Genomic DNA, 27,409 nt, shown 5'->3' on the forward strand with positions numbered 1-27,409 from the left:
ACTGTGCCACATAGGGTAATTCCTTTGGTATTAATAGTAATGAAGATGCATTGCACCTGACAGCCCTAACAACACGTTTAATAGAACACTTTAATTTTTAAGTAGAAGAAGAATCTGAAGGGAACACTTTTTCATGTTCCACTGTTTCAGAACACAGTTCCATATAAATGAAATTATCCTACTTAAAAGTTATTTCCACTTGGATATTATTTCTATTCAATTTGACAGTTTTATTTTGGGAAGATAACATTCTGACATACTGCAAATTATTCTTTCAAAACAACACAGTTCATCCTTTTGTATCTGCTTTAATCAAATTTGTCTCAATAGACCCTTCTTTCTGCTAAGTAATTCTGGCAATTTGTCATTTTAGGATAAGTTGGAATGATTATCTTCAGGTGTCATTCACAGAGACAAACAATATGAAACATACTATTTCAAACTGCTACTGCAAGACATAACAGGAAATTTATGCAGGCTTTATTTAATTTGTTAATAGAAGTTGCTTCTTTTGCAGAACAACAGTTTAGCCATTGGTGTGGGTCAGACCTTCCTTACTTTGCTTCTGTGATTTGACTTTGCCCTTAGAAGACTCCCAAAGAACGCTTACCCACCTAACTCAAACGCTGCCACCACCTCCTACACAAAAATTCTGTTTTATTGGAGTTTCATCTTCACTCCAACCCTTTCCCATGATTTTTTTTTTTGCATAAGGAAAACACCTACTTATCCGAGAGGCATGTTTAATTGCAAATGCAAAGGACATTTCAGAAACTAGCATATGCTGCAAATTTAAAGCAAATTGAAGTAAATACAAGTTCAAGTCTTTTGTTTAATAGAACAGTAAATGCAGGGCTACTGCAGCTTGACAAATATATTAACAGTACAAAAAAAAAAAAAAAAACAACAAAAAAACAGAAAACCTAGCTTTTTTTTTTCTTTTACAATTTTAGCTATCTACTGCATGCAGTATTACTGGAGTGCCCTTCATTGTTCCATACTCCTCTTTCAACATTGAAAGTTTTTACAAAACATTTTCCCTTATTTCTAGTACAAACAAGGAAAGATTCAGCACCTTATAGACTTTTACCTTCTAAACAAGTATCAGTTTTGCAAGGTGCTTTTTTCCCCCATCTGCTTTGTAACAACTGCCAGGCAGAGAAGGACCTGGGAGTGATGGTGGATAGTCGGCTGAATATGAGCCAGCAGTGTGCTCAGGTGGCCAAGAAGGCCAACGGCATCCTGGCTTGTATCAGGAACAGCGTGACCAGCAGGGCTAGGGAGGTGATCGTCCCCCTGTACTCAGCTCTGGTGAGGCCGCACCTCGAGTACTGTGTTCAGTTTTGGGCCCCTCGCTACAAGAAGGACATCGAGGTGCTTGAGCGGGTGCAGAGAAGGGCGACGAAGCTGGTGAGGGGCCTGGAGAACAAGTCCTACGAGGAGCGGCTGAGGGAGCTGGGCTTGTTCAGCCTGGAGAAGAGGAGGCTCAGGGGTGACCTTATCGCTCTTTTTAGGTACCTCAAGGGAGGCTGTAGCGAGGTGGGGGTTGGCCTGTTCTCCCACGTGCCTGGTGACAGGACGAGGGGGAATGGGCTTAAGTTGAGCCAGGGGAGTTTTAGGTTAGATGTTAGGAAGAACTTCTTCACTGAAAGGGTTGTGAGGCATTGGAACAGGCTGCCCAGGGAAGTGGTGGAGTCACCATCCCTGGAAGTCTTCAAAAGACGCTTAGATGTAGAGCTTAGGGATATGGTTTAGTGGAGGGCTGTTAGCGTTAGGTTGGAGGTTGGACTCGATGACCTTGAGGTCTCTTCCAACCTAGAAAATTCTGTGATTCTGTGATTCTGTAACACTTCACAAAAAGAAAGCAAGGTATACAGTGAGAAATAATGTTATTCCTACCAACCCTGACCTACCACCTCATTCGAGCAGCACAATAATGCAGAGTGAAAAGGGACCTTCAGGAATGTACCAACTTAAAATATTAAAATGGATAATTTAACATTTTTAACATTGAGTCATTTAGTGACAGAACAAGATTTTAAGACCTACATTAACAAAAACTTTGCTTGCAAGCAAGAGCCATAAAACAGAGATAAGAAAGGTGAAATGCTGCAACCAACCAACTCCTGACATTTGAAACCTGTTTCAAACAGCTAATAATCCAATCTGTTCTTCAAAATTTATGTTGACATTTACTTTTGTTCACCACATTTACTTCCTGATTATAAGTCTGGCAACATGTACGTTACATACTAATAGATTCAGCTCTGAAGTCCTGTGCTGTTTCCAAGCTCTTTTGAAGCATGTGTCGTAGGTATCATCCGATTAGAAAGTTAAACAACTTTTCGGATTAGAAAGTTAAATTATTTAGTTAGAACCATGTGTGTTTGGGAGGGGGCAGTGAGAAATGAAAACACTACCTCTCTTACCCCTTTTCTTTTAACAGTTACTTCACAATTAGTCATCTTCAATTTCCTTTTGGAAGAGTATTTTCCATTTATCGTAGAGAGAATGTAATTCAGAGGCGCCCACCACCCAGTTTACAGAACATCGCTCTGGAAGGACTTGTGTTACTTGAGAGAAAACAAGTGATATTAACCAGCGAGTCTTATCATCATATTTTCTTTTTTTATTAACTATAGAAGCAAAGTTGTGTTGACTCTCTTCCAGCCTGGAGCAGGAAGGAACTGCTACACCTGGAGTCAGTGACCACTGAAAGTCAGACAAACTGGCTTTTCTCTCAAGGCACAGTTTGCATTGCTACTTACTGATCTGTGTCCTTTCTGAGCTGCAACTGTTAGTAACTGTTCACTTCAAAAATAAGATTAAAAAACAGGTACTTTGCTCTAACAACTATTAGTTGCTGTACATAATTTACCTGTACATCGTTGGCGTTCATTCTCGTTCCCTCCTTCCCAACGAAGATGTCATCTATGTCAACCAGAATGTACCTATCCAAGGATAGTCTGAGCTTCTTTCCAGACAGGAAAGAGATGGCATCTATGAAAATCAGTTTGTGCAGCCAAAAATTCAAGTTATTGCCAAAAAGGACTCGTTGAATCCCATCGTGGAGTCCCAGGTCATGAATTACTGTGGCATAGAGAGCACTTTTAGCAGCAGATGATGAAAGGTTTTCTGGTGTCTTTACTTTTGCAAATATCACTGGTTGGTAAGCTGTATGATTAATCTGGAAAACTGCCCAGTCTTTTCCAAGCAAGGGACCTTTCTCAAGCTTGGAGGACTTAGTCACATGGAGCAATGGGGAATGAGGGTTAATGCAACAGTCCTTAATACCCAGATTGCTGTGGACATGGAAAGGAAAGCCCTTCAACTGGAAGTTCTGCAAGCTGTTCTCATTGCCTTTATGAAATCCAATAATACCTACACTATATTCTATACAGTACTTATCTAGAAGACCTCTGTTCCAAGAGTCCATATTCACGTACTTTAAAATATTTTCATATACTATGAGAGCATATTTGCCCTTATTTTTGTCTATAAGGGCTGGGAGGTCACCTTTACCAGATGCAATCTCAATACGGTACTGAAATCTGCTGGATTCTAAAATGGTTATTATATCTTGGCCTAACGTTGAATATTGACTTTCCACAAACACCAGCACTACAAGATCTGTTCTCAGGGGATCGATAGGCTTCATGGTCTTCATCTCCATCAGCTTGTATGGCAACAGTTGAAGATCATCACATTCCACTTCTGAAGAGATTTCAGAAAGTTCATTTTCCTGTTTGTAGCCATTATACAAGTAGTATGCAGAAATAACAATGCTCACCATACAAAAAGTGGCCAGCAAAATAACTGTTCTTTGAAAATGTCTGTGAAGTTTCATGATAAAACTCATGTTGTTTACTTGCCTTAGATTGTTCCAAGCATTAAAAACAAACAGATTCTCAACAACTTGTTCCAGTCCTCTTAAATATTTATGTCACCATTGCAGCACACGCATCTATCTTCCACAAAGCTTTACAGAAGATCTAGTCTAGAAGAAAAGAAAATCACAGATTTAATCGAAGCACCATAGTTTGTAAACTATCATCACATTGAAACTAATGGAGAAAAGAGAATCACTGCTAAACCGAGGTTTAGAAGTGAACAGTTCAAAAGCTTTGGTAGCTTTCTTCTGATTTTTTGCATTAGTAGCATTGTTTCTTCCTGCTCCCCATTATTAAAAAAAAAAAAAAATGCAGCTGTCACTTTGCTTTTAATAATAGCACAACACCAAACTATCTCTAAAGCAATTGTGTAAGCACAGAAGAAGTTTTAAGAACCTCCACTTCAATCTAACAGAAACCACAACCTAACATTTCAAGCACTATAAGCCTGAGTCCAAGAGTTGAGCAAAGAAGTCCAGCAAGGCTTTGCTTATCTGGCCCTTCCAGAAATGCCACTGGCTGCCGTCTACATTGGAATGTCTCTAAATCTCACAGGCTCCTCACTCCCTAAGGCTGTGAACCCTGTTTTATGCACAGGAGGCACTGAAACACAAGACATAGTGGCAAAGAACTTACTGCTTCCCTTAGATTTTTTTTTAGATTTTTTTTTTTTTTTAACCCAAAGACAAAAAGAACTCCAAATAAACAACTGCTGACAACCCAAACATGGAGAAAGTTTCACAATCTTCTTCCTTCAACACCAAGAAGCTGGGGGAACATTAGTCTACATAATTAAATATATTCTCTCTTACGTCAATTTTGGAAAAATTGGAGAGTCCTTAACCCAATATGCACATTTTAACTGTTCAATATACACCCACTCAGGTATACTATATATTGCATTTGCTGTAGGAGTGTTTTTTAAACAATACAATTTTTCCTTCAGCATTAGAAGCACAAAAATCACATTTTACCAAACAATGTACCTTGTTCTGTATATTGTTGGAAGTGCTATGTATTTCTGCATATTAAAAAAAGCATAGAAAAAATCACCTCTTAAACTTGAGAAAAGAGAGTAATAAATCCACAGCTAACTTAAGAGGCAGATCACCTAAGGACATATTTATGCTCTACCTTGTACCTACTGAAAGCAGTCATTTTTCAAGCCAACAGTACAATTGCTGTCAAAAGTTTCTAATAGAATAAATGAAAGATGTGACAAGCATAAAATAATTAAGTACTAGAAATTATAAAGGAAGCTTAACAGCAGATTTTGGAAAATATTAAAGATACAGAACACGCAGCTGTAACTTCACCATGCAGCACACAATCTGTAATGGCAATGGAATAAACTGCACGTGTATTTAACATGGTCACTTCCTGAGTACTTAATCCTTACCTGCTCTTAAAAAAAATATAAAAAAGGCAGGGTTCAAAAAGTAGAAAAGCTACAAAGGTATAGTCCATATCAAATATGAACTTTTCTATACAGATTGACAAAGCTAATGATAATAAGTGATACCTAGTCAAGCTCTATACCACCTTTTATACATTGAAAATTTTACTTTTTTTGTTATAACTTTTTATTCCCAGAATGGCTGGCATCCTTGAGTGCTGAATCATGGAGCAAATGATGATCAAAGAATAAGGCAGGCTTGTGATCCAAAAGACCAAAGTATGTATTATATTAGTTAAAAATCAATAAAGGAGTTAGGGATAAAATAACACTAAACAAAACCAAACAACCTGTCACGTACCTGGGCCATTCAACTGCTTCACAATTTAGGATGAGGAGCTCTTGTCAAAAAGGTGGCCTTTCACTCTATGCTATCAGAACAAGTTAAAAACAAATGATATACTTAACAGCACCTTTGTAACTTCCATGACTTTAATTAAATCCCAAAGATTGATGCTTCCAGTGCCAGGTACATAATGAGCACAAAGTAACACAAAGTGAGTAGGAAAATAAGATAAGGGATAAGAGAGAAAGTACATGGCACCGTATCTATCAAAACAGCAAAATTGAGCACAAAGAGTAATTAAGCATACGTAAACTCATTCATAATTCAGACTCCCTTTAAACCTGTGTATCACCAGATAAGCCCACCTCATGAGCATATTCTACTCTTCTTAACTTCTACGCTACCCTTTCTGCTTTTGGTGGACTTAAACCTGGCCTTGAATCTTACCTGCAGCTGGACAAAGCTTTACACATAGCTTTTGGACAACAGTCTTGCCTTTCACCTAGAGATACAGACACTATTCACTGTTAACCAAAAACAATATGATTTGTGCCTGTAGAAACTGTTGGCATGCATCTGCAAAAAAAGTTTAAGAATGCACGAAGACCAAACTGAAAGATCCAAAAGTACCTTTAGAAGAACTCAAAAGAATATTTTAGTATTGAGCTGTCTAATTTTATTATGCTAACTTCAGGAACATCAATTCAGGTATCTCTTCTCTGCTATTTAATCTGCTAAAACGTCAGATGACAAAGAAGCAGCTGCATTTTACTTAAATGAGTAAAACTTGATTTTTTAAGACATGTTTCCAGACAGATATTTGTTATGAGCACAAAGGATTCTCAAATAAAACCGTTTTTTTGTTTGTTTTTTTAATCTCCAATGCAGTTGACTGAATGCCAAGAAACTCAATTTTAGTGGCTAGAATTAATGCTTCCTGCATTCTGTGAAAAACTCCATATGCCTGCCTATCCACATATCTGGTTTTCTTAACCCCACAAAGAGCTTAGGTCTGGTCAGTATACAAGACAGAGATAAGAGCCTGCGAAGTGAAACTCTTGCTGACCAAACCACCATCACTTCCCTGAGTAACAGTTGGTCACCGAACAACCAGCAGCACGGTGCTTTCTTTCAGTCCCAAGCTCCTCTAACACAGCCCTAAATAAATACTCCTGTTCTTATGACAGAAACCCCTCAAGTCATATCAACAGGAGGCTCCCACCAGCACAACCTTGATGTTCCTTTCCTCACCAGCCTATGCTCCTTACCAGTCACCTGAACTTGACAATCCTGCCTGGAGCAGGTAAAATACACAGTGCCCGTAGCTGATGGCATGAAAGGGCTGACCAGATGCAGCAGCTGTAGACACAGTTGCTTCTATGAGGTAATACAAGAAGGGATAATGAGATAATACTCAAGGAAATAACACTCAATGGCTGCTAAAGGAAGAAGCAGGTGCATTTGAAATATTTGCAGCAAGGATGTCCTAATGCACCTCCATGGAGCAGAAAATTTGGAGGCAGCCCAGAGACCTGCATTATTTATTTATTTATTACAAGAAAGCCCATGCCATTTTATCCTTGGCTCCTAATTGCAAGTATCTCCTGGGGCTACAGAGAGCAGCAGCAAGTAGGAGTGGATGGGAACGCTAAGACAGATCCAAGGTCTGACTCTGAGGAATGAAGAATTATCTGAGATCAGCAGAACAACAGCCAGACCTGGCATCCTCAACACTGAGAACAGGAAGGAAAGAAGGAAGGAGAATGAAACACAATAAGCAAGCTTAGCTTATTAATTTCATTGGAGCCACACTGATTTACATGAAAGGAGGACATGGTTCCACCTATATCTTGAAAAGGGGTGCCAGGTAATATACAAACCCAGTGGTCCACAAAGGTGTCAGTGAGAGAAGTTTTTATAAGTAAAAAAATTTGTATAGTACTTTTCACAGTCTGAAGCAATACAAGCTGCCTCAGTGTTCTGTGTCTAGAACCCTGTTATTTTAGAAGAATTTGCATTTGATCTCTTACAGAATTTTGCATTTTTATATGGCCATCCAAAAACCAGTACCTTTTATCTATTTTGTTGTTCCAAGTGTAAAGTATTAAAACATCTCTTTAAGGTGAAAACTGGTAATAAAAATTATTTAATATATATTTGAATATTTAGAATTTTGTTTTTAACTTACAGACTCACTATGCAAAAGATCTTGTTAAGAGTAAGCTGAGTCATGGAAATAAGCTTCCCATTTTATTCTGAATGCAGCAAGGCTCAATATCATTCTCTTCTCCTGCAAAAGTGATTTCTAAAGCCCCAGACAAGTTCTCATGAAAATCTTGTGGGTACAGGAAATAAGTATCACCTTATTAATGGGAAGATTTACAACTCTGATACAACACTGATGGACAGTCAGAGTTACAGGCGTTTTCAGACAGCCAGAATGAAACAGATCCACTAGAACAGAGATCGTGAACTTCTCCCCCCCCCCCACCACCCCTTCTTCTCCAAATTCCCTACCAAGGTGATACTGATGAGAGAACAAATACCACAATGAACTCACAGGACTCCGGTGAGTTCCTACCATGTGTAGCTGTCTTTAGTTTGTTATTTAATTGCTAACCACAAATGACCAGATCCCTGGCTTCTACAACTCATTTCAGCACAACAACCGTACTGGAAATACACGAGACAAAACTGGCTGGGGATTTCACCTATTAATGAGATGCATTAGTGTTCTCTAGCAAACACAGAGAACATGAAATTGGATATTTTTTTTTGTATTTACTGGCAGTAAAGTTAATATGATATCAAAGCAACTTCTGGGGAAGTCTTTGCAGTTTGGCTGGAACCCAGACCTTGGGCTCAGGCTCTGCACAGCTGCTGAAAATCTACACTGTGTGCATGTCGCGGCACCACCACAAACATTGTGCCCTCACTGCTTCATTTTTGCAGCAAGACTTCCACGGTGTGCACAGCACAGGCAACAGCATGGGCTCAATACAACTGCCTTGTCCATGCAGCTGAAACATGCTATTTTCTGGACTCAGTAGCTCAAAAGAAACATGGCTCTGGCCATACAATTTCATAAATGATAATTATACTTTTGGAAACTAAAGAAAAAAGTTTTATCAATTCCACATTCACATCTTCATACTGCAAGGAATACATGCCCAAATAGGAAAACAGGTATCCCCATAAACACACACATAAAACTGCATACAGTTTTATATTTAGAACAAAATTAACCTGCTGAAGTTGTGTCATGAATATCACTCAGACTTAAAACTATGAAAAACATAAGTGGGTTCAAGAAAAATGTTTAAACTACCAAGATTAAAACAATGGGCTAAACTAAAATAACCAAACAAAAGAGTAATTGATCTCAAATTACATTTTTAATGCCAAATACGAAAATCAGGTTTAGTTTTACCTCAGAATGCGCCCTCGGGTTTAGTTTTACCTCAGAAATGTGCAAAGTCAGCTGTATATCATGACCTCTCAGTAGGAGCAACAAAGTTGCGTCACATATACACAAAAGTAAAAACAAACAAACAAACAAAAACAAAACAAAACACATTGTTACAGGCTAAAGAAAAACCTTTTTATCAAGAATGGCCAAAAAGCGCTGCAAATTCAGGATTCATTAATCAACAATATTATTCAGTTACTACATTAGTCTAGTTAGCTATACCTGCATGTATTTTTAATGTCTCCCATCCTACTAGCCCCCATCACTATCTTCTGTTCCTGCTCCTTCCCAAAGTGGCTGCTACCACAGGGACATCAAAAAACTCCTCATACGTTAAGTGAGGGACAAGATCTAAATCACGAAGAGGCAAAGAAACAGACATCCTCTTCAGCACGTTAACATGGGCACTTAAATTTATAGCGATTAGAATGCTATTTAATTGCTCTGAACAGAAAAGCCTGCTTTGGCCAGCCAGTGTGAAATACAGCCTCAGGGGAAGTATTCTGAAGTCAGAGTTACCACAAGGTAGCTGTTCAGATACAGGAGTGACAGGGGAGAGAGCAGCAAAGCATATCTGAAAATGACCACACCTGGGGTGGGCAGTACTGCTCAGGTCTGCATAAATCATCTACGAAAATGGGAAATTGCTCTCCAAATGCTGCGTGCCTCAACTTACATCACTCCCCTGACTGAAGTATTCAAGCAGTAATAACTCAGATAAGCAAACACAAGCTGCGAATGAGGTCTTTTGACTGGATATTAAGAACACATTTGCTACTCGAGAAGATAGCTCTATGAGACACAGACTGCTGACAGCAGTCATCAATACTCTTTAGTATCACATAACAAGTCCCATATAATACGTGAATATCGAAGGGCTTACATTTTTTCACATATCCTTAAAAAAAATAAAAGAACAGCTTACGCAGAACAAAAACTCTGTCAGACAGATGCTTTTTCAAGTCCTTGGTGAAAGCAGTTTTCAGTTTCTATTGTACCTGCTATCCTTAGCTCTGTGCTGCACTGCTTTAGCCAGTATCTTACAGGGCAGGAATTAATGTTTCAGAATTCATTTTTAAGATTATTTATAAACATCAAATATAGGGTATTTAAAGTCTTGGAAGTCTGTACTTCAGTACAAAAGTTGGTTTAGAGCTTTAATTTACTTTACCTGTGATACTTTCAGCCAAAAATTCTTAAGATACCTTGTACCTCACGCAATATTTCTGCGATTATTCCTATTATTCCTCAGCAACTGGGCAAACCAAGGGCAGGGCCCTGCCAGCCCCGCTCCCCTCGCACCCCAGCCGCAGAAGCTGCAGCGGCAGCAACCGGCGCCCCTCGCAGAGGCCCGGGGGCGACGCCGCCGCTATTTCAATAAAGAAAAAGGCAAAAACTCACCCCGCCACGAGCTATCCCCCAAGCAGCTCTCCAGCACAAAGCAGCGGCTCAGCCACCGCCGAGTTTTGTTCCGCCTCCCCGAGCTCTCCTGGGACAGGCCCCCGTTTCGGCACGGCGCCGAGGCGGCACCAGCACCCCGGGGCACCCCGGCGCTCACCTTGCTCCCTCACGCTGCCACCCTACAGACGCTAGAGGGCAACAGCGCCGCGCAGAAGCAGCCGGGGGAGCCGAAACACCCGCCCGGCTATCCGACAGGCAGCGGGCGGCTTGGCCCGGGGAGCTCACCGGGGAAGAACGGGGGGCGACCGGGCAGCTCCGCTCCGCTTTGCGCGACGCAGCCCCGAGCCCCTCAGCGCCGTTACCTCAGGCCGCGCCATGCCGCCGCCCCGGGGCCGCCGCGGCCGCCCGCCGCCCTCCTCCCCGCGGCGGGCCGGGAGCTGCCTGCTGCGGGAAGGCGCGGCGGTGCCGGCAGCCCGGGGGTGCGGGAGCCGCCCCTCGGCTCGCCTCGCCCCCTGGAGGAGGGGCCGGGGTTGGGAGGTGCCGCCGCCGCCTCCGAGGGGTCCCGGCCGGCGGCCTCGGGAGCCGAGGTGGCGTGAGAGTGCCGAGCGAGGCGTTTGCAGCCCGGATCCGCTTCTCCATTTCATTTTGACGACCCCAGCCACGTCAAGTAGGGGTAGGGGGCTGCCCGCTTCGCCCCGGCGGGGTGTCTGCTCCCCTGGTGCCGCCGGGGAGCCGCCGGACCCCGGCCTGAACTGCATTGGCCGGCTGCCAGCCATCGCAGGTGGGAACTGAAATTAATAAATGCCACAAGTGCCCTCCTGATCCGAGTAATTTACCTCGCAACTGCACGGTGCCCGCTAGCTCACCTCATGGCTGCGGATCCGGTGTGCTACGGTAAGTCGGGCACCGGTGGCTGTCTGCCCAAGCCCTCCTGCTCGTGGCTCACTCCTAACAGAAAATGAACGGAAGAGAGCCGAAGTCCTCTGAAGAATTTTTTCTCCATCCTTTTCCAAACATCGGCAGAATTTACAGTTCTTGATTCAGAAACGTCGTGATTAACTGCTTTGTCCTGTTTCATTTCCCCCTCCCTCCTTTCTGTTTCCATAACTGACTGAAGGAACTCCTCACATTCTGGTGACTTCTAAGCTTCAAAAGTTTGCAAAGCCAGAGTTCCAATTAAAATTTCCATTATATTGAAAGCACATAAAAATTTAATGGAGATGATCTAATCCCTTATTGCTCTTGCTTTAAAAAGCAGCATAAGGTCGCAGGCCCCTATGTGCAGAGGAATTGTCAATACGAGGGCTTGCTCTGCATGAGGTTATTAATCTACAGGGCTGTCCATCCCAAATGCTGTTGCCCTCATGATATGCCACACAAAGGGATTTTCTGCCACACTAAGATTCTCTGCAGCATGGATATCCTGATACAGTCTTGCTTTGGGGCCTCTCTGTTATGAAGGCTTTTTCCTATGATGTACAATGAGGTACAAGGTGGAAGGCATCCAGAAGTGACTGAAATTCTTGGATGTGAGTTCAAGCTCACAGATGTGCACCATCTCCCTCCCGCCATTCTTTCTGAGTAGCTGGCGCTGTGTTTAAGTAATGACTGGCCAATGTGGATGGAAGAGCGTTACACAGCGCTTGTCCTCATAAGCACCTGGATGCTCACAGAGATGTGCTAGACATCTTACAGCTGAGGGCTTCAGCACTGTGAGTCAGCAGCTGCAGTACTGAGCAGTTTTGGCAGGAATATTAACAGCTTTGATCTTTCTTGGTGCTACTTTCAGTTTTTTGCTCTTGAGCTGTCATTGCAGTGTGAACTGGGCATGACACTTAGCCATTCTTTCAGCAATACATCTTTAATATAATGTTCAGTATGCTCCTGGCCAAAATTTCTTCCTGGCTCCAAGTCCCTCACAAAGCAAGCTGTAGCAATGTGGTGTTGCATTATCACAGAGTGCTACCACAAATAGCATCATCGTGGCTGTGTGTAAGGATCCGAGGTCACATCCAATGTGCGTCACTCAAGAACTAAATGGTGCACACTGGTCAGTGAGCAGTTAATTCAGGCAAGGAGATAGGTGGGAAGAAAATTGGTGGACTACTAACTGCATGCAAAACAAAAGTGTTTTCAGACAACTGCTAGTCTGTGCTGAGTGGCTGCACCATGAACTAAGGCAACATCTGTGCTGCTGTTGTCACACAAGACAGAGACCGAATCCTGTCTCACAGATGTACGTACTCACTTGTGTCCATATATTCAGCATGGAACAGATACTAAAGCAAACTGTCTTCTGTTCCAAACCTGGAAGCATTTGCCAAGAGAAATACTTAGCTCATTTCAGATTGTTGCTGCAAACTAACTGAATTCCAGACAAAGCACTCCTCCAGACACTAGGATCTAGGCTAACAGTACAGATCACCAAATGGCTGCAACCAGCTCAGAAACTGTCTGGTCCAACCCTTGGCACAAGCAGGGTCACCAGAGCAGGCTTCCTAGGAGGCTTTTGAAGATTTTCAGGGATGAAGACTCCACAACCTCTCTGCGCAGCCTGTGCCAGCCCACTTCTCTCAGCCTGCTGAGGTTCCTCCACAGACATACCACATGCATTCAAATATGAATTCCCTTACTTCCCATTAATGGGTGCCTTCAGTATATGTGAACACAGGTCATTTCAGCATGAATTAACTAAACTTGGGGAAAATTCCTGGAGAAGAGGAGGCTCAGGGGTGACCTTATCGCTCTTTTTAGGTACCTCAAGGGAGGCTGTAGCGAGGTGGGGGTTGGGCTGTTCTCCCACGTGCCTGGTGACAGGACGAGGGGGAATGGGCTTAAGTTGAGCCAGGGGAGTTTTAGGTTAGATGTTAGGAAGAACTTCTTCACTGAAAGGGTTGTGAGGCACTGGAACAGGCTGCCCAGGGAAGTGGTGGAGTCACCATCCCTGGAAGTCTTCAAAAGACGTTTAGATGTAGAGCTTAGGGATATGGTTTAGTGGAGGGCTGTTAGCGTTAGGTTGGAGGTTGGACTCGATGACCTTGAGGTCTCTTCCAACCTAGGAAATTCTGTGATTCTGTGATTCTGTGAAATAAAATGCTTTGTACACACAAGCCTTCAGTCACCTATTGAAATATGTAAATTAAGAACTGAAATGCCTTTCAGTATCTGGCCTTTAATCCTTAGTTAGAATATCTGTCCTGTTTCTGATAAAATGGCCATTTTCAAGCTAATTACTTTGAAAATTATACCTTAATGAATTCCTATCTGTATAATTCACATCATGTTCTGACAGCACTGCTGACTACTTATGTCTTACATACACATAGATATGTGTGCACACTTACACAGACATGGAAGTTGGTAATTCCAATTAAGCTCTTTTTCATTAAACATTATAGTAAAAAAAAAAAAAAAAAAAAAGTGTTTGAGAACCTCCAGCAACAGTTCCATCTCGGTTTAGCTTGGCTTTTTAGTTATCCCCTATCTGGAACATTTTAAACCTGTTTTCTTGCAGCAAAGAAAGACTTAAAAAAGAGGTGACCTACCTTCCCTGTTGATATCCTCAGCTTTTTGCCTTACTGCTGGCCTCTGCACATGCATGATCTCTTCCACAGTCATATTTTTGTTCAAATTCAAATCTTCCCACAGTGCTTCCTCCTTCCATATAATCAGCAATCTTTCTCAAATGTACTGAGTCCTATCTTGTCTGGTGGTCTTCTCTCTTTCAGGCTCTCACTCTGAGAAATGGTTCTGATCATTGAATGTCTGTTAAGTCTGCAAATGATCTCTTGGTCCTTCAAAGTCCTCCTGAAATCAGTGGAAAATTTAGGTATTTTTGTTATGATTGTCATTACTACAACTCCATCCACAAATTTCTATTTCTAAGATACACAGATTGATTACTTTGGGCATCATTTCATAAACCAGGTAAAGGTAATTGGTTGTGGAGTTACACATAAAAACAACAGTTTTCAATTAGTAAAGGAATACTTTTTCTAGTCTTGCCATTTCAAAGATTGGGTACATACATCTTTTAGCCAAACACTAATTATTGTTTGTATTATTTTTGTTTACATTTTCTTGCAGGGAGCCATTACAGTGACCTACATATTAGACAACAAAGACAACCTAGGCAATTGCCTGTTATTAGTAATTGTATGGTTGCTTTTTTAAGCTATTATAAATTCTACTAGCCAAAATTTAAAGTTATTCTAGATTCATAATGCTCTCGGATTAATCAGAAACTAGATTTAAAATCCAATAAATACTCAATCTCAACAATACCTAGAGTTCTTTAAACCTCTAAGTAAATGCAAATATTAACTAATGATTCCTAACAGGGTAGTTTTGTCATGAGTGTTGATATCAATATTGCTGTATGCATACTTGAAATAGAAGATTAGTCCATGAAATTGCCCAAGACCGGGCAGTGGCTCATCAACATTATTGGAAGTCAGCAGTTTTTGACTCAGGGCTGAGTTCAGAGCACTACGGTCTATCACACTGTATTATAACTGACGTTGTCTGAGGCCAGAGAATGCTTTTCCATGTCAAAATGCAAAGACCTAATTTCTCCTCTTGGTTAAACTGAAGTACTTGTTTACAAGTTGCATCCATATAATAACAAGAAAAATGTGACCTTTTCCACCCTTAATGATTCTATGATAAGCGGTCAAATGTAATTGACTAAGAGGCTATCTCAGAGGAAAAAAAAATATACAAGACAATAATCATAGAATCATAGAATCATTAAGCTTGGAAAAAGACCTCCAAGATCATCTGGTCCAACTGTTGTTCCCCTACCACCTGTATTTTCCAATGCCCTTCATTTCTGAAGTGATTAAAGATTATTCAGTAGCAAACAACATGGGAAACCAGCCATGCTTATGCAATTTCTCTGAAACATCACAGCTTTGAGATAGAAAATACATCTATCAATTCTCTGCAGTAGTTTCTATTTGATTTTCAAGACCTTGCCCTGAAGAACCTAGTATTTGCATGCATTGTAATAATATCTTTTAAACAGTTGAAGGCAAGCTGCTAATTACACGCTGTTGGTGATGACTGCTTGGCAGTAGAAAAGCATTTCTATCTCTGGGCTTAGAATAAACCATTGTTATAAATATGTTTTGTTCCTTTTTAATCAGGGTACTGAAACAATTGTCTTTTTTGTAGAATGATAAAATAGCAAGCTTTGGAATTCAAGAAGCTGAAGAAATCATTAGGTATTTCTGTTCTGAGATACTGCTCAAGTCACATGCCATGTAAAGTGTAAGACAGATTCATTAATGAGGAGCACTAAGTATTTTCTGGTGAAATACTCCAGGAAATTTGCTTATGAAAAGAGAGGAAAGACTTCCTTCCATTATTTCAGATTGATAAGTTTCAAGTTAAAAATATTAAAAAATATCAGTGCAGATTCAAATGTATTAATGTAAGTTAGCTGTTTTGAATATATGTCAATTTGATTGAAAGCTGCTTAGTAATATCAAAATTGGGTAGAAGAAATAGATAATGGGGATGGAAAAGAATTAAAGAGAAACCAAGCTGTTATAAGCACAATCAGCACTCTAAAGTATCTTTGTCCTTTTAAAGCAATATGTAATTAAAGCTTCTGTTAATAATTGATTTTAGGATATGTAATAAAATAAGACGTATTCTGGGCTCAGAAGAACTTGCTTTATTACCCTACAAACAACTCCCAACAATAAAGAAAGAAAAGTCCACAAAAAATCTTTTAATTTGCAAAGCAGAAAAAGAACTAAATTGATACACCCAGCTCTTCAGTCCAGCAATAATCCAAACTCTTTCAAAAGCAGAATGTCAGCTGGAAAAATCATCATAATTTCAGCTTTGATTTCCCTCAGCAAATGTAACTTTGAGACCAAGGCTAATTTAGCTATTTTTTTTTTTTTTAAAGAACAGAAACATCTTCAGCACTGCCTTCAACTTCCACGTGACCTTCAGATTTTTCTATATAAATTAATTCCTTTTGCCTTCTGCATTCCTTGAACATGCAGCACCTAAAACACAGCCTAGTTTCCCTGTGCCCTTGGAGGCAGCAAACAAAGAGCAATAAACAGAGGAGTTTGCACGGGAATTGCAGGGTATTGAGAATGCAAGGCAACGCATTGCAAGATCAATGACATGAATGTCTGCTATAAACTGGGAGCTCATCAATTGGAAATCACTGAGGTGAGAAAGGACATGGGTACTAGTCAAAGTCAGAGAATGTCTATCAACTGCCAAAGTGATGTGTCTGTGAAAAATAAGAAAATACCACAGAATTGCCTGCAGAGGAAAAGAGATGGAAATGTTGAAAGTGTTGATGCTATTGCACGAGGCTGCAATAAGTCCTCGTCTGGAATGCTGTTTAAAGTTCAGAAAAAGTAATTCAAAGTGGGAGAGGTGGAGAGAAGAGCTGCTACCATGAGCAGAGGAACATGCCCTGTCTTATGACAAGCAAGGTGAAGGCTGAGATGTAGATGCTGCATGTGAGGGGAAGGGATAAACAAAGAAGTGTAACTAACCATTCTTGAAGATGAAAGAGACTTTTGGCATAGAAATAATTGCCTAACAACTATGCATATAGTTAGGGTGGAAATTAGAAGAAAGTTTTAAATCATCAGAATGAAGCAAACCGATTCTATGAAAAGCAAGGGCAAAAGTGTAGCTAACTTTAAGATGGAGCTTGAGAGACTTCAGGACATTATTCATAAGAGTGGTAAATTGGACTTGATGACTTAAGAGGATCTTATCAATCAATAACCCTATATTTTTTATTATGCTGGCATCAACATCAACAACATTGACAATAAATCCGTATCTTTGACATCTGGAGTTACTATCAGCTGACACAGCTGAGGTATTTTCTTTGGCACATTGATTGTTTCAAGATGTCTGTAGGCACTAGTAAAGAAAAGCACCTGCATTCTGTTCACGTGAATATGAACATCACCTTCCTAGTCATAATTTTTTAATGAAAGCTTACATTCTGGAGCACAAGATGTTAGCCTCCAGGGAAACGTATTAGGTTGTCACCTGTCCCAGAAGTCAACAGTTAGAAAAAATAAAAGAGAGAGAAAAACTGATTTTTTGGAACAAAAGTGAATGTTTTTCCTCCTTTCAGTTCTTGCAAAATATGAAATGGACTAAAATATCAGATATGCTGGTAGGACTTTTATTTTTGTCACATTTTGATTTAATCATCATGAATTACACTAATTGCTTGACCATATGTAATCATGCACCATGCACATCTTAATCACCCAGTTCATCAAATAAGGATAAGAATATATAATATCCTATATAAGGATATATAATATCCTATAATAAGGATAATAATAAAGATAGCACATATCATCCAGAGTATTATCCTATATTGTAATATGTGATACCACATGAATATCATATGGGAGAGGGATTTAGAAAAGGTTACAGGCTAATAAGAGCATTTTATTCCCCTCAGAAAACTCAAGAGAAACAGTTCTTTGCAAAGATCCAGAGACCATAATTACATGCAAAAAGTTAAGTTACCTTAAATGTAAATGCTAACCTGGAAACACTGAAAATTAAAATTAAAAGCTGAAATTTCCCATTGTTATTAGTGCTGCACTGCATTAGGTGTTGTGCAAATACATGAAAAAGGTGGTTCTAGTCACAATGAGTTTAATTCTACCTTTCAGTCTGTGTTTTTCTAGAGAAGAAATTGTAGCAGGTTTAAGCTAGCAGCTGGTGGTCATATAATAGCACTGAATTATAAAGCTTTAAAATACCATGAATGTTGTATGTAATTCCCTATGAACTTCTCTAGGGGCTTTGCCTAGAAAATGATTCTTCAGTATAGCCCCAAATGTCAGATTTACCATTTAATTCTATTTACCTTAATGTGCCACACCCCATGGGCATCCTGCCTTGTTTTAGATTATAAACTCCACTGGATGTGGATGCAGAAAGAGCTACAAGAAGGAAGCTGACACATAAAATCCAGATATGGCTCATTGCCCATTATTTGCCCATGAAGTTGCATTGGGTTTACGTGGCAAGGTTTTGGTAGCAGAGGTGCTGCAGAAGAAGAGCAGAGCCCAGCAGCTGCCCCATGTCAGAGCAGAGCCAGCTCCAGACGGATCTAAAAGGGACCTGCTGCTGGTCAGAACTGAGCCAGTGTGTAATGCTGGAAGGGCCTCTGGGAGAGCAGACTGAAGAAAGGGAAAAAAAAATGCTGTGCAACAGCAGCTGGGAGAAAGGAGCGAGAACCAGGCCTGCAGCCCCCCAGGTCAGTGTAGAAGGGCAGGAGGTGCTCCAGGCAGGCAGCAGCAGTTCCCCTGTGGCCTGTGGAGAGGCCCCTGGTGGAGCAGGCTGTCCCCCTGCAGCCCATGGGTCCCACATGGAGCAGATCTCCACGCTGCAGCCCCCCTGTGGGTGGAAGAGCCCCCGGTGGAGCAGGTGGATGTGGCCTGGAGGAGGCTGCGGCCTACGGAGAGCTCCTGCGGGAGCCTGGCCCCGGGCCAGAGCTGCAGCCCAGGGAGAGGAGCCCACGCAGGGGGTCTGGGGGGAGCTGCTGCCCACCCATGGGGGACCTGTGCTGGAGCAGTTTGCTCCTGGGGGTGGACCCCATGGGACGGAGCCGTGTGGGAGCAGTTCCTGAAGAGCTGCTGCCTGTGGGCAGCCTCTGTAGGCTCGGTTTGGGAAGGACAGCATCCCGTGGGAGGGACCCCACGGGGAGCAGGGGCAAAGAGGGACTGTGAGGGAGTGGCGGAGATGAAGCATCAGAGACTGTCCAAAGCCCCCATTCCCTGTTCCCCTGAGCTGCTCTGGGGGAGGAGGTAGAGGAGGGTGGGTGGCGGGAAGGCATTGTTATGTTGCGTTCAGTTCCTTAGTGTTCTAGTCTGTTAGTGAGAGGCGGTTACATTAATCTCCCTATGCTGAGTCTATTTTGTCTGTGACAGTAATTGGTGAGTGATTTCCCTGTCCTTCTCTCAACCTTTGAGCCTTTTTTCATTATATTTTCTCCCCATTTCTTTGAGGAGAGTGAGTGAGAGAGAGGTGTGGAGAGCTTAGTTAGCCATCGGCATGACACCACCACAGAAGTGTAACACACTTTATGTTACATATACTAACAGCAAGCAATACTACTAACAGTCTTCAATTCAGCAGGGGGAGCACAACCGGTATCTCTGTTGCATGACAACACTACGGTGGTTCTGTAATACTATTCTGTATTCTCCAACATAATTTGTTTTTTAAAGTCTTGGTCTTAAAAACCAATCAAGCATACACTGCATGGCACCCATAGGAGTGGGCTCTGCAGGACTTCAGATTACAAGGACTGGACTCAGCTACTGAGTCAGCCCCTTCCCTCTTCCCTCATGATGCCTCAGGCTTACATGCCTGATTTGTGGGACTGACATGAGAGTACAAATAATTCTGGTACACCAGTAAGGAACTTATGGGTTGGGTCAGGGGGCTACTGTCTCTTCTCATGGCTGTAGAGGGCTGAAGCACATTCAGGGTGGCATGCTGCATTGCTGCATCCCCTGCTTCTGGACTTAAATGAAAGCTGGGTTTTGGTGATGGCTGCTGTGGGGCTGGTTTGCTCTGCAGGACCTACCAGCATAGGAGGCTGGAAAGGGCTGTGAGTACATTAGAGACAGTCACTATCAACTAAAGAACGAATTCAAACAAAAATAACAAGCTACTTACAAGTCTTGTACTTCCTCAAGTATTCTCCCACTACAGTGAAAGACCTGATTAATTCTCAAAGCCTCTTCTCTTCGAGAGACACTTCAGAAGGGCTAGATTACCAAAGCCAGGCGGGCCTGCAATGTGATCACAAGGAGCAAATGCATCTCTCTGTATGCTAGGCAGTGCCATTTGCTACTGGTGTGAGTAGGGCAGAGCTCAGATATGAACTGAATGTGAGGTAGTCACGGTGTTCTCATACCAGTGAAGGGGACATCAGCAAAGCAGCTACATCCTCATCTCTCAGAATCTCCCTGCCTCTTTGGGGAATTGTCCCTTCTCCCTTGGTTTCCTTTTCTACCAGCACACTGTCCCCCTGGCCTGAAGCTAAGTTTCCTCTTCAAAAGGGCTGCAAATAGGTAAGGATCTTAGATAGTAAGGGAAAGGATTCAGTTTTTCCCCTTTTCTTTCCTTTCCCTTTCTTTTCCTGCTTCCTTTCTAGATTTTCCTAATTTTTCCCCTTTTCCCTTCCCTTCCCTTCCCTTCCCTTCCCTTCCCGAAGCCAGAGATAAATAAGGTCTACATATTCAAAACAAAACCACACATTATACAGAACTACAATAATATTGATATCAGCAAGCCTATTATTAGATGAAAAAAAAAAAGACAAAATCTACCCTGTAGTAGTGGTGCTCCAAAAATACACAGAAGCATTGTCAACTTTTATATGCCAATTTACACAAATGAAAATTTAGCATATGTTATTCCCTACTAAAACATCTAAGTTATGTGATTAGCAATCCTTCGCTTCAGAAGTTGTCAGTGATACTACGCTGTGATAAATCTTACTGTGGTGACTGACCTTCCCCTCCCTTTCTCCACCATTTCATTTACTTTCCATGAAAATGAGAGCCGGAAGTTTTATAATTTTAGTAATATCACTATAACATCCTACAACTGAATGTCCATAGGCTAGAGGACAGGTTGTAATTTTCCAGCATAAGAAAAAGGTACAGTAGAACAACTGAAAGTATTAGCAATTGTGCATCTCTACCACTGGGATGTTTGGAGGCTAATCACTGATCTCTCTGCTCCTCATTCTATTCAGTGGATGGGCTTGATCCCCCCTGTTCAATTGAATGACCTTCAGTCTTAAGAACACAATGGTTTGCTATGGTCATAGACATGTTGATAAAGCTTGAAGGTTTCCTGAATCTAAATATTCAGTCTATTGGTCTCCTTTGTGTTTCAGACAAATAATATTGTGATAGCAGAGTCACAGAATCACAGAATCACAAAATTGTCTAGGTTGGAAGAGACCTCAACATTACTGAGTCCAACCTCTGACCTAACACTAACAAGTCCTCCACTAAACTATATCTCTAAACTCTACATCTAAACATCTTTTAAAGACCTCCAGGGATGGTGACTCCACCACTTCCCTGGGTAGCCCATTCTAATGCCTCACAACCCTCTCAGTAAAGAAGTTTTTCCTAATATCCAACCTAAAACACCCCTGGCGCAACTTTAGCCCATACTTTTCCCTTCAATACAGTACTCAACTGGAGTAAACAGGCAAAATACCTCTTTGGTTTTAAGATTATTAAATGCCATAAGGCACACAGGAACATGAGGCACTCTGAGTTTAAATAAAAAGCCCAAGTTCACAATGACTGAGTGGCAGAGTCAGGGGATCAGCTGAAGGGCTCTGATTCCTATTAATGTGCGTCCACTGCAACATATTTTTGTTTAAGATATTTTTCAGAGAGTTGCACTACCCTACCCCTACCACACCCACTTAGATCGTACAGGGCACTGTTTTCAAATAAATTGACTGGCTAGAAGTAGCCTTTTTAGTCTTCTAGATGCTATTTGCCATTTGAAGCTTGCTCCTGATTGCATGCTGGTGGAGGTGTATGTTTTGCCTGTAGCACAGGAGGATACTCCTTTATCTTAACACTGCAATATCTCTTCTCTTTGACATGAACAGTGTCCAAAGTACTCTAATCCCATACACGAACTGTACAAATAGAACAAACAAGGAATGATTTATGCATACTTTACAGTGCTCTATATCTTATTAGATGAAGATAAATTACTGGATAGGGACACATTCTTCTGAAAAAATCCATCTTTGTAGATTTGTAGTGCTTAATCTCATGTTGTCTGAAAATGTATTTTAGCATGTTGCTGCTATTTTCCATTTGGTGATTTCTGCTGTGTGATGCACACTACATGTGGCCCTGAAGGAGTCCTGAAATAGGCTCCATTGCTAGCAGGCTGCAAGATGCAGCTCTTTGCCTCACTTACAAACGATGCTGCTGTCGTGTTCTATGACAGATGTCATTTCCCAATTTCTGCCAGCTGTTGATGATGTTATTTAAGCAAAGGAATTAATTCTCTCCTTCTCTCCCTCCATCATTATTATAGACACAGTACTCTCTGCCTTTGTAGACACTGCAGAGACAAGTCTGACAATTTACATACAGATCAATAATTTAGCTTTGTTGCTATTTGACAGAAAGCCTAGAGCTTGCATCTTGTGAAAAGTCATGCACAGCTATCGTATGTAATTTATGATTTTTTTCTATAGAAAACTTGTATTTGAAAAAGCACATATTGTTGATATGTGTTAATTTGGTATCAAAGCAGTTTGCACTGAACTCACTGGACAGGTATATTAGCTCTTGCTCAAACCAACAAAGCAGTAAATTAACAACATATAAGCTATATTTTCCTTCTCCTTTTTTTTTCTTCATTTTTCAAAATGAAGCAAACTCAAATTTAATGTCTCCTCCCGCAGTATCTTACTTTGTACCCATGTACATACTGAGTAAAATAGATTTTCAAGCTCCTTCTTCCAAAAGAAACATACCAACAGCATTCATGTGAGACAAGCTGCATCACAGTTTTTAATAAATCAGTCTCTATATAAGCGTTTTCAGAAATCTTCTAGAACTAGTGAAGTAACAAAGAATGTCCACTACCTCTTAGTTCTCAGACTGGCATATTGCAATACTTTTCAGTAGTTTTCAAATTTCCATTAGTATTTTAGAATGAGATCTGGGGTATTACTGTTATTATTGTGTGAATATACATATCCCAAGATGAAATAATTACCCAGGCATTCTCTATCTGCTGAGAAGAATAGCAAGGGAGAGGTTCAGTGATGGTCCAGGAATAAAGCAGAGACTGAAAGGCCAGAGGAGGAACAGCTAGAAGCAGTGCTTGCATTGCAGAAAGGCGTCCTGGCTTGTTGCCCTTTGCACACATCACACTCCCCAAAGTGGAGTGACTCATTGTACTCAGAAGGCAAGGAACCACCTCGGTCGAACCCAAGAAGTTGAACCCAAGAAGTCAAACCCACCTACACGAACAGCAGCCATGTATGTAGTATAAATAGTCCCCCAGACAGATGGTGGATCAACAGTATGATACAAAACTCAAACAGAGTACAGCATTAGGAAAGGACAAAAGGGCACACTTGGCAGGCAAAACCAGGTACCTGCCTGGAGTTTTAATATTTCTTTCAAAAAATAGCTGTCTGTGCTCAGAAACACTCCAAGCAGTGAAGCATAAGGATACTCTCCTAGTATTGTGCTATGTTAATATTAATCGTTATGAAAGATACTTAAAACACAGTGTTGGACTGCTAAGAAGTCCAGTGGTGACCACTGCTTTAAAGCTGGTTTTGAGACTAACATATTTCTGCCTAGCTATGCAATGGATTGCCTGAGGCTAGTGAAGAATTTCCCTATGCCAAGCAGAAAAATGTTTTGTAGAGATTTTTAATTACAGTCCATGTTCTTATTTTACTTCATCTTATTATTATTTTTTTCTTTTAACTTACATACTGTTTATGAAAGAGAAGATTTTCAGCAAATGAATCTTTTTGTGCTTCTCACTGCCCACTTGCTGGAATAATGGAGAGGCAAACCTGTACAGCTCAATTTGCAAGACGCAGTACTCTGTGGTTGCAGGGTCACAGATAGCAGCAAGTGGGTAGCTACCTGTTCATTTGCTGTGTCCCAGCTAAGACAGAACTAGCTGTGGTGGTGCTGGTTATTCTCCCTGCCAAAGCCATCCATTGGGAACTGAACAGGGAATTCTCACTTCACAAAAGCCACTGAATAGCAATTACAGGAGGTTTATTATGAATTCCTTGTGCATAGAAAGCTACCACTGACTTAAGAGGATTTTGTTGTGTGCCAAGAAATGTAGGAACAGGTCTCAGATGGTGGCAATTTCCAATTGGTGCGGACACAAGCCAGACTGAAATAGCAGCTCCAGAAGCAAAAAATAAAAATAAAAAAAAAAAACCTGTGAGCATAACTATGTCCTTGAGGCACCTTGTTATATTGGCCTTCATTTTAAAAATAAAGAATTCCATCCGTTTCCCCACCCCTTTAAATCAAAAGTATAGCATTTTTCCATCTGATCAAAAGGTTGCAAAGGCTGCATTCTCAACACAATCTACTGAGTGTGATGACAACTCCAGTATTCTTCAGAGAAGTTATATGACTATTGTGCTATAGACTGCAGATAAAATTTCCCTTATATTTTGCAGAAGATGTTCCCTGGTGCAGCATTTTTTCTTTCAGCCTTAATTGAACTTTGAAGCATTCGCTTGTTCATGTGGTTGTCCGTGTAAGCTTTTCATTTTTCTTTTTTGAATTAGATGCACCATATACAGTACAACTTCCACCAGAACAGAAATCCAACTTTATATAACAGCTGGCAATACAAATTTTAAATCAAGTCAAGAGTTAGTATAATGCAGCGTTAATTTTATTATGGCAGCCAGAATATGACTTTTTTTTTTCTTTTTATAGCCCTAGTCATTAACAAACACAGTACTTTAATTTTATGTTTTGAAATCAGGTAGTTGCCATGAGCTTTGTCTTTAAAACTATTTTATGAAAACAAAGAAGAAAAAAACCTCATGCTTATTCAAGAGCTGCGAAACTGTCACCACGTTGAAAATGCAGCTCCTTCTGCATTAAAGTGACAGGTAAGTAGTATCCTTATAGGAGAGCTGGGAGAAGTTAAAACACATTAACCTTCCTGCCACCTCATGTTCAAATGGTCATGGACAAAATAGGTGTTTAAATGCCTGTTCAGCTTAATTCATTTCTTCAACTGCTGACCAAAAGCAGTAGGATTTCACAAGTGATCTCTCTTCTGGTATTAGTAATTGCACATTTTTTAACTGCCACTTGGTACTTTTATTTTGTACAAAAGGGAGGAGTGCTTTGACTACTAGCTGGGGTCCTGGGTTTACTGAAACTTTGTGTGAGCTCTCCAGTGGGTGTTCAGTGATCACTCAATGCCCAAGATCAATGCAAGAACTCAGCTTTATTCTGTGCCCTCTTCCAACTGACAGTGCATAATAGCAACAGTTTCACATGCGTAGACAGGCTGGAAAATGTAAAGTACAAGAAAAAGGACAAACCAGAAAGACATCTGTGTTCAGAAGGATGCCTTTCTAAAGTCACAGCATCCAACAGTACTTCTTCCTTTCCAAACCAAAATTACTGGCAAGAGCAATTGAGAGCTAACAGTTAACTAAGACAAAGGTGTACGTACAAACAACCTTATGGTGACCTGCAGGCATACTTTTACTTTGCTAACTTTCAGTTATACAATGTGTTATTCAGATCTCCTTACCATAAAAAATGCAATGTTATTTCCCAGAGAAATAGCCAGAGTACCCCAAGTGTCAGATACAAATGAAACATAAGTCTGAGGAGAAAGCTTCTCTGTCAGCATGTGCCGTTTGTGCAAGAACACCTGTACGGTTTTCAGAAGTTACTTGCCAGAACCCTTCTGCAACATCCAGTATGGTTATTTCTTTAGAAGGAGCAGAATATATCTCCAGGATGCTGCTGAATTTCATTTACCTGTATGAGAAAATACTGAATTTCTTAATGGGATTTCCAGCTAATAGGGTATATTATTACACTTTCTATTCCTCTTTTAAATGCAAGTGATAAGACTCAAAAATATGATGCTTGGATGCAGATATAAGGGGTCATAAAGTGACCCCATAATGTGTTGGTTGGGAATGTTGCTGTGGTTCTCTTGGAGTTGATCGCATTCAGCCTACCAATAACAGAACTTAAACTTTGCTACCTTTTCCTCCAGTTCTCTGGCACACAAATTACTTTATCTGAGACACATTTCTATATGAATGGAGTTTAAGGGAATTTAGGAGAACAGCAAGGGATCTAACATGCATATGCATGCATTTAAGACATTACCTCTATAAAATTGGTAGGTAGAAACCTTGCTGACCTACCGGAACCTGCATCTCTGTCCCACTCCCTACTTGATGGGCCAGATCAGACTTTGTATAAAAGCAGTAATAGAAAGCAAAAGCAGAATGCCCAAAGCAAACCAGAGCGTATCTATGGAGTATCTGATGCAGCTCTTGTGTGAGGAAAGGCTGAGAGAGCTGGGACTGTTTTGCCTGGAGAAGAGAAGGCTCAGGGAGGAGTCCTCAATGTGTACAAATATCTGAAGGGACGATGTAACAAGATGGACCCAGGCTCTTCTCAGTGGTGCCCAGTGACAGGACAAGAGGCCATGCGCACAAACTGGAGCAAAGGAGGTTCCCTCTGAACACCAGGAAGCACTTCTTTATTGTGTGGGTGATGGAGATTTTAGAGTCTCCATCCCTGGAAATCTTCAAAAGCTGCCTGGACATGGGCAGCCTGGGCAGCCTGCTCTGGGTGACCCTGCTGGAGCTAGGGGGGTTGGACCAGATGACCTCCAGAGATCCCTTCCAACCTCAGCCATTCTGTGATTCTGTGAAGCCAAAGGATTTTACTCTATACTTCCTGCTGCAGTGATGGAATTCTGCCCCAAATGTCTTAAATTGAATTCTTAAAGTTTCTCAGTTTCTCTTATAGTCTCTGGTGAGCTGTCTGACTTGCTTGAGAACAAATTAGTCCTCTCATTCTCTCCATACACTCTTTACTTTTTCTTACATTATATTGCTCCTGTAGACGTTATTCAATGAGGCAAAACCTCCACTGATTTTAATGATAATATTGCTGTAATAATTACTCTATGTATGAACCCTAGAAAACCATAAAACTTTTCCTTTCTTTTGTCAAATTGCATTTTTAGAGGAAAATCACCTATGGTGCTTCCTGCAGTTTATTTATGCTTCACAGTGTAAGAATATACAACTTACAACTCTTTTACTGCAAAGCCATTTGCTC

The 27,409-nt window shown here is 41.0% G+C and overlaps 1 protein-coding gene across 5 annotated transcripts in view; it reads right to left on the reverse strand.

The window, feature by feature from the left end:
• LOC116488502 (bifunctional heparan sulfate N-deacetylase/N-sulfotransferase 3) overlaps positions 1–11,588 on the reverse strand; it is an 80,415-nt gene extending 68,827 nt beyond the window's left edge. For 2 of the 5 annotated variants that reach the window (XM_032186097.1, XM_032186093.1), the window contains exons 1-2: positions 10,503–10,566; positions 2,879–3,997 (exon numbers count right to left, since the gene is read on the reverse strand). In XM_032186097.1, coding sequence (XP_032041988.1) covers positions 2,879–3,859 — 981 coding nt within the window. In that variant the 5' untranslated portion in view covers positions 3,860–3,997; positions 10,503–10,566. Of the gene's footprint in view, positions 1–2,878; positions 3,998–10,502; positions 10,567–10,659; positions 10,717–10,787; positions 10,850–11,368 lie in introns of those variants that run through there. The other 3 variants (XM_032186095.1, XM_032186094.1, XM_032186096.1) reach the window with 3 other exon arrangements.
• Between the last annotated feature and the right edge of the window lie 15,821 nt (positions 11,589–27,409).

This window comes from Aythya fuligula, chromosome 4 (genome assembly GCF_009819795.1).
Source record: "Aythya fuligula isolate bAytFul2 chromosome 4, bAytFul2.pri, whole genome shotgun sequence".
Classification (NCBI taxonomy): Eukaryota; Metazoa; Chordata; class Aves; order Anseriformes; family Anatidae; genus Aythya; species Aythya fuligula.